We start from the raw sequence: 13539 nt of genomic DNA, 5'->3' as shown, positions 1-13539 counted from the left end.
TTTAAACACAGTATTCCATAAAATAGCAATTTTTCTGGAGTACTGTAGTAATGGCCTTTGTCAGCTGTACCATCGATGGCTGATGGTTTTTAACATCCCTAGAAACCATTGATGATTCAGCAATCGATTAATGCACAACCCGCAGCTGCCTTTCTTATCATATGAGTGGGTGGCCCTGGGGGCTGCCATCGATGGAACGGCATCGGTGCCTGTTAGCTATGGCAAAACGACTGGACATCAGTCATAGACCGTAGCATAGTTGTCTTGAAGGCAAGATGTTTATTGCTCAAAAAGTCAAAGGTACCAGATTATCACCATCCACATTTGAGGATGCGGTTGGGAAGTGATAAATTCGACCCAATCCGCACTGCGATAATTGATTACATCGCATGGCTGTCCCTGCTCTGCCCCTGCAATGCCACTCTGCAGTATTCTCGGGGTATTTCAAAATAAATTACCCTGATTATGTGCTGCGCATGCCGCGCCAGCATGTTGACTCCCCGTCACAACCAAATGCCAAAGCCTTTTAAAGCAAAATACCTTATACGTTCCTTATAAGTGGGTCATTCACGCTTTCACCCATGCGTTCCCATAATTCTCCAACTGCTCACAGCGCATTGAATATAACATGTTAAAGCACCTTATTAAACATACATGTAGTCATTTACAGTGCATGTAATATGGTCGTCCATGTGAAAATGGTGCTGTAGCACAAGTTTTTAACCCTGTCAGTGCCACAGATGCCATCTTGACCGTGTAGCCGGTGTACCTATAATGTCTGCAGTGTATGCGGTTCACGCGGGCCCCTGAGTCCAGAAAGGGCCTCCACCGCACACGCTGAACCCATTTTTTTAATACTTACCCCTCCACCAATCCCGCGCCGACGTCAGCAGCGATGTCGATTTACCGTGAAAAACGTGCAGTGCCCATTTTCACGGTGTTGTCACAGCTTTTGTGTCGGATATTTCCGATCATTCACCCCATAGTCCAAGCGGTTTTCACCTTTTCAGAATGAACCAAAAATTGTCTTCTTTTTAATATACAGACAAACGGTCTTTATTTTCTGGATTAGCCCCGTATATATAGACATATAAGATGCTGTTACTATGTTACCTTCATGAAACAGCAAACTGTATATTGGGGGTCATTCCGAGTTGATCGCTCGCTGCCGTTTTTTGCATCGCAGCGATCAGTAAATAAAACGGCAAAACTGCGCATGCGTATGTACCGCAATGCGCACGCGCGGAGTACGGATACAAAGAGCATTGTGGTTTTGCACAGGTTCTAGCGACGCTTTCAGTCACACAGCCGATCGCAAGGAGATTGACAGGAAGAGGGCGTTTATGGGTGTCAACTGACCATTTTCTGGGAGTGTTTGGAAAAACGCAGGCGTGGCCGGGTGTTTGCTGGGCGGGTATCTGACGTCATTACCGTGTCACTCGTCGCAGCAAATATCGCACAGGATAAGTAACTACAGGGCTAGTCCTGTTTTGCACAAAAAGATTTTGCAGGCGCTCTGCTGCACAGGTGTTCGCACACCTGCAAAGCGAAAATACACTCCCCCCGTGGGCGGAGACTGTGCGTTTGCACGACTGCTAAAAACTGCTAGCGAGCGATCAACTCAGAATGACCCCCAGTGTTCGGCATAACGTTGAAGATTTGTACAGTGTATTAGAATGGTATAAGTAATATTGTCACTGAACTGTACATTTTGCATAACTCCTTTCTTTGTATACAAGATTTGTCAGAGTCTACAGTAGTTCTCTTATATAAAGCAGTGTTGCTTATTTATCATTCACTTTCCCCTTAAGGGAGATCAGACACCTCACGTCCTTCCCCCACTTCATCAGCGTATTAGGTGTTCCAGTGATTCACTATAGTCAGCTGAATGCAGCCAATTACTATGAACTGTTAGGTGCTCCCCTCTTATTATTAAAGCCGCAATATTCCCACAGGAGCAATCCCTGTGTGATATTACATCGATCATACCACATCCTAGAATTAGATTCCACGCCATTTTCTGCATTAAATATTAACTCAAACCAGTATTTGTTCATCTACTGTAGTTCTAGGTTTTGCGCAGACTTAGGTAAAAATGTCATAAAACATATTTATATAAGAAAAAAAAATTCTGTAGTCAAATATTTAGTCAATATTTCTAATGGTATTTTGGGGAATTCCGTGGGTGTCATGTACAGAGGAAGTTATCTGAATGACGCATCGCTGTGTGTATGGGAAAGTGTGCACTGCGTGCTGTCCAAAGCTCTACCAGGCGCTATGGGCGGCACCCTGAGAGTGCGTCACATGGGGAAGAGGGGGCGTCACATGGGGGCAGGGCTGATTACAAAGGGGTTAGCCAATTTTTTTGCCTTCTGTTCTGTTGTAAAATCATGGACTTTAAAATAATAACAATTTAGTCTCCAGGTGGCTTTGTGCAGCGTTACGCAATAGGCCTGAGGGCAGGAAGTCCTGTGTGCACGGGGTAAATTGCCTTCCTCCAAAATTCTCACTTCTAATAATAATATTTGCTGTATGTTCCCAGATACAGAGAAAAAGCAGCATATAATAATAATAATAATAATAATAATAATTATTATTATTATATTGATTATAATTTTTATACAGTATCTCAATAGAATGTAACATTTTTGTGAGTTTATAGCAATGTAAAACTGAAATGTGTTGTTCAGTTGTATTGTTACCTGGTAATGTTGTTATTTTCATGTTTTGTGTATTTTCTCTACATTCTATTTGCTTCCCATCAATAGTAAGAATAAGGAGAAGAATAAATCCAAGGATGGGAAGGAGAAGTAGGTTGTGTGTGTGTGTGTGTGTGTGTGTGTGTGTGTGTGTGTGTGTGTGTGTGTGTGTGTGTGTGTGTGTGTACACGGGTGAAGCGGGTTGCTGTGGTGTATTTTTGTCTTTGTGTTATTCAGGGCCGTCTGAACAGCATTGTAGGCCCTGGGCAAAGCAATGCACTGGGGCCCCTACTCATCCATTCACGGAACCCTTGTGCGGTCCTACACCATCTACCTGCATGCTTCTGTACAGTGACTGGCTGTCAGCACTGTGATTGGTGGATAGCTCCAGCCATCCACCAGTCAGCAAGCTGACAGGCATTCACTGTCTGGCTGCAGGCTGGGAGGCTGGTAGAGAATGCCACCTGGCCGCTCTGATTGTGTGACCACCACCCACCCCTGCTCGAAGGCCCCTATAATTGTGGTGCCCTGGGCAACTGCCCAGTGGGCCTATATGTTAAGATGGCCCTGCTGTTATTAAACTGATGACAGTTGTTCTTTACATTTCTGTAACCCAGTGTTTCCCACTGTCAGTCCTCAGGGCACTCTGCCAGCACACGTCTCCAATCCTCCCTGTCTGAGCACAGGTATAATCATTACTCACTGATATGTATTTATAAGATTCACAGTTGTTATTTATCATTCCCCGAGGAGATCTGGAAAACATGTTAGGATCCCCTGATTAGGGCCATAGCAGGGCCTTCCCTGCCCTCACACATATGACATCATGACAAAGGGTCATGGTCACCAGGACCAAGAATAAGATTAGTGCCAGACGCATCCTGGCAGCCGAGCGGTTCTCAGGCGACTCTCCGGGCTGTAGGGCGCCATTCCAGGGACCATGCAAGCCGAATGTATGTGCCACTGGGGCATGACTCAGATCCACACACACAGCAAACTTGGTAGAAAAAGCTGCTACCGCTGGGCCTGTGCAGCAGCTCTGCTCTGTCCCTTAAACTGCATAATGTGGCTGCAGCTCTTGTATTATATACCATTGCTATTGTCATAATTTGAGGCACTTGCTAAGAGAAGGGGGGTTTCTGAGCAACCGGAAACCCCCCCTGCGTTTGCGGTTCCACCCACTCGCACACCCCTACCTACTGTATAGCCCTGTCCCTGAGGACTGAAGTGGGGAAGCAGTGTGTCTTACCTAAGATGTAATGGTTTATTTATCAATAACTGATCTGTCGCTCCAATTATATCATTTCTATTCCATCAGAAAATATCCCTGTACAGCCAGAAGGCGTTTATAGCTCTGTAACCACTACGTCTTACATGAGTTTCTTTCCTATTCCTGTGTTTAGGATTAACTCTGATTATCTGGTGTTTTTGAGTGGCGTTTGTGTTTGAGAGTGGTATTTTTTTTCTTCTTAGTGCGGTATATTAAGAGAATAGGAGCTCACATTTGCCAACGCATCTATATATTGCCGAGCAATGACAATTAAGGTTGAGATGAATAATGTATTCCGCGAATCAGACAACTTTGCACAGATTAGGATTAATCAACTGTAACTTTTAGTCAAACAAGTGATATTACAGCATATTATATTATTATAAAACATGTTCTGTCGTATTTTTTCACAATATTTACCAAAGTACTTTTAGGGCGGTAAATGCTTCTCTGCTGTAAATAAACCAAAGTCATCACAGGACGCACAGACTTTGATACATAGGTCGCGATGTACTACGCTTAGCATTTGGATGCAATACATCCCGCAACCTATTTGGTACATACCGGTGTTAATAACGCTGTTATATACCCAGAGCCGGCCCTAGCCAATTTGATGCCCTAGGCAAAATTTTGTCTGGTGCCCCCTAGCTCCGCCGCTAGTTCTGCATCTGTACCTGCAACGCTCAGGTAGTGGGGCCCACCGGGGGGTTACCCTGTGGGCCAGTTCAACTCTGCACAATGCCACACAGTAATGACCATAATACATATAATTCCACACAGTAAAGGAACCTTACACATATGCCCCACATTAGTAATGCCCATAATACACATAATGCCACACAGTAATGAACCTTACACATATGCCCCACATTAGTAATGCCCATAATACACATAATGCCACACAGTAATGCACCTTACACATATGCCCCACATTAGTAATGCCCATAATACACATATACTGCCACAGATACTGCCACACTTGCTGGTTATACAAAAAGATCAGTATCAAACATGTAGAAACTGTCCATTCTCTTCACTATTCAGTGTGTTTGCTGGTGTCTGTTACTGCATGCCCTTTACTTTATACTGTGGGAGTGATATGCTCTGCCCTCCAGTCTGATGTGTCCGAAAGTCATGCTGCACTGATGTTTCACTAAGAAAATCACAACGCAACTTACTGACCACGTTACAGTACTGGGTGGCAGGGGAATTTTACGGCATGGACTGACTAGGAAATAAAGTGTGGGGAGAACATTGCCCATGTTATGTCCCTGCAGACACCTGGGAATTGCACAGGGATAAGGGACACAGGATAACAGGGTCCCCCTCCCCTATGTGCACAAGCAGTATAGGTGATGTCAGGTATCTGTGAAGCAGTCTTCCAAAATACATATGTGTTATCATAAAAAGCCATCCAGTAATAACCTTATATAGTCAGTGAAAATGTCACAGGTCCAGGAATTGCAGTTACTTGGCTTCTGCTGTCTGTCTGAGGTCTCACAAGTCAGGGGTATTCAAGCATGTCAGAGGAAGTTTAAGGCACAGTGTGCATTTTTTTTTACAAATGTAAACAGCAGTGTATACAAGTACTGATTGAATACATTTGGAAAGTAAGTTAGTTTGCGGACTGTCCCTCCCAGCATGAGATACTGCAGGGACATGCTTGGATGCCCCTAGACATGCTTGGATGCCCTAGGCAAATGCCTAGCCTGCCTATAGCTAAGGCCGGCTCTGTATATACCTAGATTTGCGAAGGACAGCCCACCTGATAAGAGCCATCCTTTGCAATGACTGCATACGCCAGATGACGTACGCAGCGCACGGGAAACAGGGAGGGATTCAGTTGGATTCCTCTCTGCATAGGCGTGCGCAGACACTGACAGGCGGGTGCCGCTCCGGACTTCCCCCCCCTCCACGGCATTATAGTGTTCTCTCACCTCCCCTGTCCTGGATATAGACTGCTCACCTGGGCGGCCCATGGACTGCTCACGTGGGCCGCCCAAGTGAGCAGTCTATATCCAGGACAGGGGAGGTGAGAGAACACTATAATGCCGTGGAGGGGGGGAAGTCCGGAGCGGCACCCGCCTGTCAGTGTCTGCGCACGCCTATGCCTCTCTGGGAACTCTGCGTTATGAAGCCCATAGGCTTCTATTAAGTAATGCCATCTGCAGATGGCGTTGTCTAATGGGTCCAAGCTCCGGAAAGTTTTGCATTTCTGAGCATGGTACATATGGGAAAGTCGGCCACTTTGTATGTGTAGATACTGTACTATTTTGTTCCAATATACACTTTTCATGAAGGTAAACTAAAATGACATTTTATATATGAAGACCTGACATGATGTTCCTGACAGCACTAATAAGTCATCATAACTTGGGAGATGTATCAATAATCACAAATAGATTGCAGTCATCTCCCCACAGCATACCGGCATTTCCGCTCGCCGTATGTAAGATTACCTTGCTACTGGGACGCGATTGCATTGGGATCCCGGCGCTCAGAATACCGTTAGCGGCATTCCCAATGCGCAGGATCCCTACACCTGTTAGGTAAGTACTGTAACCCTAAGCCCTCCTTCCCGCAGCCTGACTCTAACCCCCCCACCCCCTCTCCTACGCAGTGCAACTCTATCATTCTCCGTGGGGGGTACAGGTCGTTGGATAGACACAATAACTTAGGTCGACAGTCATTAGTCGACCATGGAAGGTCGCCATGCATTAAGTCGACAGGGACAACAGGTCAACATGGGCATTAGGTCGACAGGTCAAAAGGTCGACATGGGTTTTGTTGACTGTTTTTGTCATTGTCTTCTTCGTAAAGTGACCAGGAACCCTAATTAGTGCGCTCGCCATGCTTTGGGCAAGGTTACCATTCTAATCGTAGTCCACGTGGATCGCTAAGAATGAAAAAAAAAAACGAAAAATGAAAAAAAAAATGAGTGAAAAACTCATGTCGACCTTTTGACCTGTCGACCTAATGCATGTCGACATTCAGTGGTCGACCTAATGACTGTCGACCTAAGCTGTGTCGACCTAACGACCGTATCCCCACCAGGGACTTCTGCATAAGCTCCTACAGCCAACGCCATCTATTGATGCCCTAACCTCAAGAAACAGGTTTTCAGAGGATTTACCACATTTCATCTTTAGGCACATCCCGTCGATAAAAGGGACACCCCCAAAGTGGGTGTGGCTTCAGAGCATCCCATGTGGCGTTGGAAGGATTGGGCGTGGCTTATGCTGTCCCGATGTATCCAATCAGGAATGCTGACAGGTGTGATATCGCCATTCTTAAGGTGGATTTATGTCAGTAGACAATACATGTGTGTAGTCACAGTGTTACAGTTATCGCAACGGTCTCATGTTCTTAGCATGCTCTTATCTGCTCAGGTGCATCATCTTCCCATCATCCTCTCATCATCTTCCCATCATCCTCTCATCATCCTCCCATCATCCTCTCATCATCTTCCCATCATCCTCTCATCATCTTCCCATCATCCTCTTCCACCACAATCTTTGTTTGTTTGTTTGTTTGTTTGTTTGTTTGTTTAAACAAAGTTTATCACACCAAGATGGCGACTTAAGGGGAATGTCTATAAAACAGGTAAAGGGTAAGGATACAACAAAATTCAGATTACAGGTCTAATAAACTGAGATTCAAAGGGTAAAATGCTGCGGAATATTGGCTGGAGCACCAACTGTCATATTTCAAACTCATGACAGTTGGGAGCTGATTGGCTGCAGCACCATTTATTATACGCATTGATTTTTAAAAATAGTTCCGTATGATCATAAAACTCACTGTGCATGAAGTTCCACTATGGTGCATGTTTCGGACAATATATAGGCCCTTGTGACCATGATAGCGCCGTCATCTGTAAGAATAGGACGGGTCGGTGGTCACCGATATCTTTTAAGGCCACTAAAGCCGTCTACACACACGCTGATCCTGGCGGAGGTGCAAGTGCTGGGAGATAAGGTGGCTGTCCAGTGTGGACACCCACAGCTCAGGTAAGGTCTGACATCATAAGGGCCAGTTTGTGTGGTGGAAGATGACCGACTGATTAAATCTCAATATCCTATTTACAAACAGGTCTGATAATGATGACATAGATCACGATAGCAGTCGTTTTCCGGCTACAAATACTGCGATATCGCCGTGTGTCCGGCCAGTGTAAAATGTAAGGGGACAACAAAAGACATGACCAAAGCCACCTACTGGAGCATGACTCAATGTACAGTATTAATAATCACTACAGTATCTATGTGGCAGGACTTGACTAACGAAAACTTCTACTCCGTTGCATCGCGACATCTTGACTTTGTGTGCGCTACACTTCTGGGCCACAACATCATGGAAGATCGGTGCTGAAGCCCAGAGCCAGGAGCTCAGAACAAAAGGCAAGGCCTTCTCCAGAGTCAGATGGGAGCAGGTGCCCCAGAGGTTAAAATGTGTGGGTGGCTGAGCCATTGGCACCCCTCGACAGTGCTCCATGTGAGTGCCACCCTGGCCAACCAGTAGTTGCGGCTTTGTTAATATCACAAAGGAGATGTGTTATGTACAGCTACTGTACATCTATTCTGGAAATGTGGTGCTTAGTACATACTGTCAGGGCAGCCATCAGGGGGGAACTGTGGGGACTAGCGTCCTGGGCCATTATAGAGAGGGGGGCCCACCCCTGATCCAGCCAGTACATGGAGAGCTACACATGCAGCGCAACAGCAGTCTTCCCTGCGCATCAGCTCTGTGAATTGTTCCTGCAATGCTCCACCTATAGGTAAAGTCATGATGTGAGACATCATATAGCGGTGGAACAGCGTGGCAGAATCTTTTTATTTATTTTTTTTTGGGGGGGGGAGGGGGCCTGTCTATTTTGTCAGTCCCGGGCCCCACAATTTTTATGCAGCCCTGCATACTGTCAGTAATGAAGTATTAATAGAGGAGAAGCAGCAATAGCTGATCTGCTGTGATGTGTCAGGACTCCTGGGTTCTGTAGTTCTCCACGTTACCCCGATAATGAACACACCTTACTTTGCCAAAAGGAGATACAGTTCTGCGCAGCATCTGGAGAATAAAAGACGTATTGTACAGGAGAAACCCAAAGCCGGATTTCTTTCTTGTCTGCCTGTGAATATTTCATGCCTTGGGAGTAACCGGATACAAAAAGCCACCGGCCTGTGTACAGTATACAGAGAAGGAATGCAGAGGTCTATAGCAACGCACTACCACTGGCTGCACAGCCAACACTTGTCTTACTGTAGCCACTAAAGTGATTGAGAAAGGTAATAATGATTCGTGTAGCTGGATTTAAGACCTCCTGACACAGAACAAGATGGCGGCGCCTGTCACGTCTCTTTTTCTGTGTCGCGTCTTCCAGTTACAGAGCGGTGCCTAGCCACGGGCTCAGGTTCTCGGGGCCTCATCCAATATTCATGGCTGCTATCAGTTGACAGCTGTTCCCATATCGCTCACCTCTCAGACCAGCCCCTCGCCGCTTCCCTGGGCTCTTTCTGCTTTATTTTTTATTTTTTATTTATTTTTGTGCTTGTCCTACCCAAAGGAAGCAGGCCGAGAAACAGGGCAATGGGATAGAGTCTGCGGCACATTCCCGTGCACAGGCTCTTTTATTACAAAAGTGTCATTTGGTGCCAGATAAACGGCTTAGTTGGTGAAGGAAGATCAACTCTTGGTAAGTTGGACATCAACAGCCGGTTATAGAACAACGGTGTAAAGGGGGCGGGTGGGGGAGATTTACCTTCAATTAGTACATATGTTGTCTGATATAATATACAGTAAACTCACCTAATGACAGTATTGTCTAACTATGTATGTCATCAATAAATCTCCTCTCTTAATATATACACAATGCCATGTCAGTTCATGTGTAGGTATCTGATAGTGTTGCCTTATCTTATCTAGCTGTGTTGTGTTACTCTTAGGCTGATCCTGTCTAGTTATGTTGTGGAGGTAATCGGGAAAGTGACTTAGGATATATAGTTTTGTTCCATTAATAACCAGGAATGTGACTTAGGATACAACATATATTTATATTGTGATAGTAATCAGAAGAGTTGCTTAAGATATATAGATACTGTATGTTGCGATAGTAACCAGTAGAGTGACTTAGTATATGTAGTATGTAGTTTTGTTTCTTTAGTAACCAAAATAGTGACTTAGGATACAGTATATAGTAATGTTGTGATAGCAACCAGTAGGGTGACTTAGGATCTATAGTTAATATGTTGTGATAGTAACCAGGAGAGTGATTTACTGTAGGATATATAGGTATGTTGTGATAGTAACCAGCAGTGACTTGGGGTATATAGAAATGTTGTGATAGTAGAGTGACTTGGGATATAAGGTTATGTTGTGACAGTAACAGGTAGAGTGACTTAGGATATATAGTTATGTTGTTATAGTAACCGGTAGAGTGACTTAGGATATATAGTTATCCTGTGAGAGTAACCAGTAGAGTGACTTAGGATATATAGTTATGCTGTGAGAGTAACCAGTAGAGTGACTTAGGATATATCGTTATATTGTGATAGTAACCGGTAGAGTGACTTAGGATATATAGTTATATTGTGATAGTAAACCGGTAGAGTGACTTATGATATATAGTTATATTGTGATAGTAACCGGTAGAGTGACTTAGGATATATAGTAGTTATATTGTGATAGTAACCGGTAGAGTGTCTTAGGATATATAGTTATATTGTAATAGTAACCGGTAGAGTGACTTAGGATATATAGTTATGTTGTGATAGTAACCAGTAGAGTGACTTAGGATATATAGTTATATTGTGATAGTAACCGGTAGAGTGACTTAGGATATATAGTTATGCTGTGATAGTAACCGGTAGAGTGACTTAGGATATATAGTTATATTGTGATAGTAACCGGTAGAGTGACTTAGGAGGATATATAGTTATGTTGTGATAGTAACCAGCAGGGTGACAAGATATATAGTTATGTTGTGATAGTAACCAGCAGTGATTTGGGGTATATCATTATGCTGTGACAGTAACCAGTAGAGTGACTTAGGATAGACAGTTATGTTGTGATAGTAACCACTAGGGTGACTTAGGATGTATAGTTACTGTATGTTGTGATAGGAACCATCAGTGACTTGGGGTATATCGTTATGCTGTGATAGTAACTGGTAGAGTGACGTAGGATATAAAGTTATGTTGTGATAGAAATCTGTATAGTGACTTAGTTATGTTGTTAGTAACTAGCAGTGTTACTTAGGTTGAATGGTTGTGTTGTGATAGTAGCCAGTAGGGTGACTCAGTAACACTATGCAAGCTATGTTAGTGACCTGTCTTATTTACCCATCTTGCCTCATTATGACGTACTAGTGACTAGTAGAATCCTTAGGCCCATTTAGCTGTTATGTTGTGTATGAGAATAGGCATTCTGTCTCTTTATGTTGTTCTCAGGACTAGTAATGTGATAGGTGCAGAAAGTGTCTCCTCTGGATAATGCTGTGTTAGTGATTATATAAGTGATCAGATAAGCGATCTGTGTTATGTAAGTGTCTAGTACAGTACCTGAGCTCAATTTGCTATACTCTGTCAGTGATTAGTGTGGTCTCACGTGACATCTATTGGATTGATTGATTTATTATTAAACTAGTGTTAAGTTGCCAAAACTTTGTTCATGAGACAAATATTCACTGTTTAAGAAATTACTTCCCATTGCATCGTGTTTCTAAAATGGCAATAACCTTTTTCTGCCACTAGGTGGAACCATGGTAGGGATCGCACTAAGCACGTCATGTGAGGGGTGCAGTATGCAGCACAAGGGTGCTGAGCTTTGTGCCATCCTATGTGGCAATGGGGTCTGAGCAGAGGGGGCAGAAAGGGAACTTCTGCTATCAGCTTCAGTTCCCCAGACTGGGAGTATGCACAGCACTCCATGGCCATTCTCCATGACATATTGTGACAGCACTCCATGGCCATTCTCCATGACATAGTGGGACAGTACTCCATGGCCCTTCTCCATGACATATTGTGACAGCACTCCATGGCCCTACTCCTTGACATAGTGTGACAGTACTCCATGGCCATTCTCCATGACATAGTGTGACAGTACTCCATGGCCCTTCTCCTTAACATAGTGCGACAGTACTCCATGGCCCTACTCCATGACATATTGTGACAGTACCCCATGGCCATTCCCCATGACATATTGTGACAGTACTCCATGAACATTCTTCATGACATATTGTGACAGTACTTTATGACCCTTCTCCATGACATATTGTGACAGTACCCCATGGCCATTCCCCATGACATATTGTGGCAGTACTCCATGACAATTCTACATGGCATATTGTGACAGTACTTCATGACCCTTCTCCATGACATATTGTGACAGTACTCCATCGCCATTCCCCATGACATATTGTGACAGTACTCCATGAACATTCTTCATGACATATTGTGACAGTACTTCATGAACATTCTCCATGACATATTGTGACAGTACCCCATGGCCATTCTCCATGACATATTGTGACAGTACTCCATGACCATACTCCATGACATATTGTGACAGTACTCCATGACCATACTCCATGACATATTGTGACCATACTCCATGACATATTGTGACAGTACTCCATGAACATTCTCCATGACATATTGTGACAGTACTCCATGATCATACTCCATGACATATTGTGACCATACTCCATGATATATTGTGACAGTACTCCATGAACATTCTCCATGACATATTGTGACCATACTATGACCTATTGTGACAGTACTCCATGAACATTCTCCATGACATATTGTGACAGTACTCCATGACCATACTCCATGACATATTGTGACAATACTCCATGACATATTGTGACAGTACTCCATGAACATTCTCCATGACATATTGTGACAGTACTCCATGACCATACTCCATGACATATTGTGACCATACTCCATGACCTATTGTGACAGTACTCCATGAACATTCTCCATGACATATTGTGACAGTACTCCATGAACATTCTCCATGACATATTGTGAAAGTAGTCCATGAACATTCTCCATGACATATTGTGACAGTACTCCATGACCATACTCCATGACATATTGTGACCGTACTCCATGACATATTGTGACAGTACTCCATGAATATTCTCCATGACATATTGTGACAGTACTCCATGACCATACTCCATGACATATTGTGACCGTACTCCATGGCGATTCTCCATGACATATTGTGACCGTACTCCATGGCCATTCTCCATGACATATTGTGACAGTACTCCATGACCATACTCCATGACATATTGTGACAGTGCTCCATGGCCATTCTCCATGACATATTGTGGCAGAATTCTATGTCTATTCTACATGACATATTGTGACAGTGCTCCATGAGCATTCTCCATGATATATCATGACAGTAGTTCATGTTCATTCTCAATGACATATCGTGACAGTATTCCATGAGCATTCTCCATGACATATAGTGACAGTACATCATGTTCATTCTTCAGAATATATTGTGATTCTGCTCTATGACTATTCTCCATGACAGCACTCAGTGCCCATTCTC

General features: G+C 43.9%; 1 protein-coding gene across 24 annotated transcripts in view; it reads left to right on the top strand.

Moving 5' to 3' along the window:
- Window positions 1-13539, top strand: part of OTOF (otoferlin) — a 516469-nt gene that overhangs the window by 262380 nt on the left and 240550 nt on the right. For 16 of the 24 annotated variants that reach the window (XM_063914989.1, XM_063914995.1, XM_063914990.1 and 13 more), the window contains one exon: window positions 2769-2810. The exons of 7 other annotated variants lie outside the window; for them this stretch is intronic. In XM_063914989.1, coding sequence (XP_063771059.1) covers window positions 2769-2810 — 42 coding nt within the window. Of the gene's footprint in view, window positions 1-2768; window positions 2811-9527; window positions 9659-13539 lie in introns of those variants that run through there. One more of the 24 variants, XM_063915003.1, reaches the window with a different exon arrangement.

Source organism: Pseudophryne corroboree, chromosome 4 (genome assembly GCF_028390025.1).
Source record: "Pseudophryne corroboree isolate aPseCor3 chromosome 4, aPseCor3.hap2, whole genome shotgun sequence".
Lineage (NCBI taxonomy): Eukaryota > Metazoa > Chordata > Amphibia > Anura > Myobatrachidae > Pseudophryne > Pseudophryne corroboree.
Note: the sequence above shows the minus strand (reverse complement) of the source record. Positions and strands in the feature narration are given on the sequence as shown.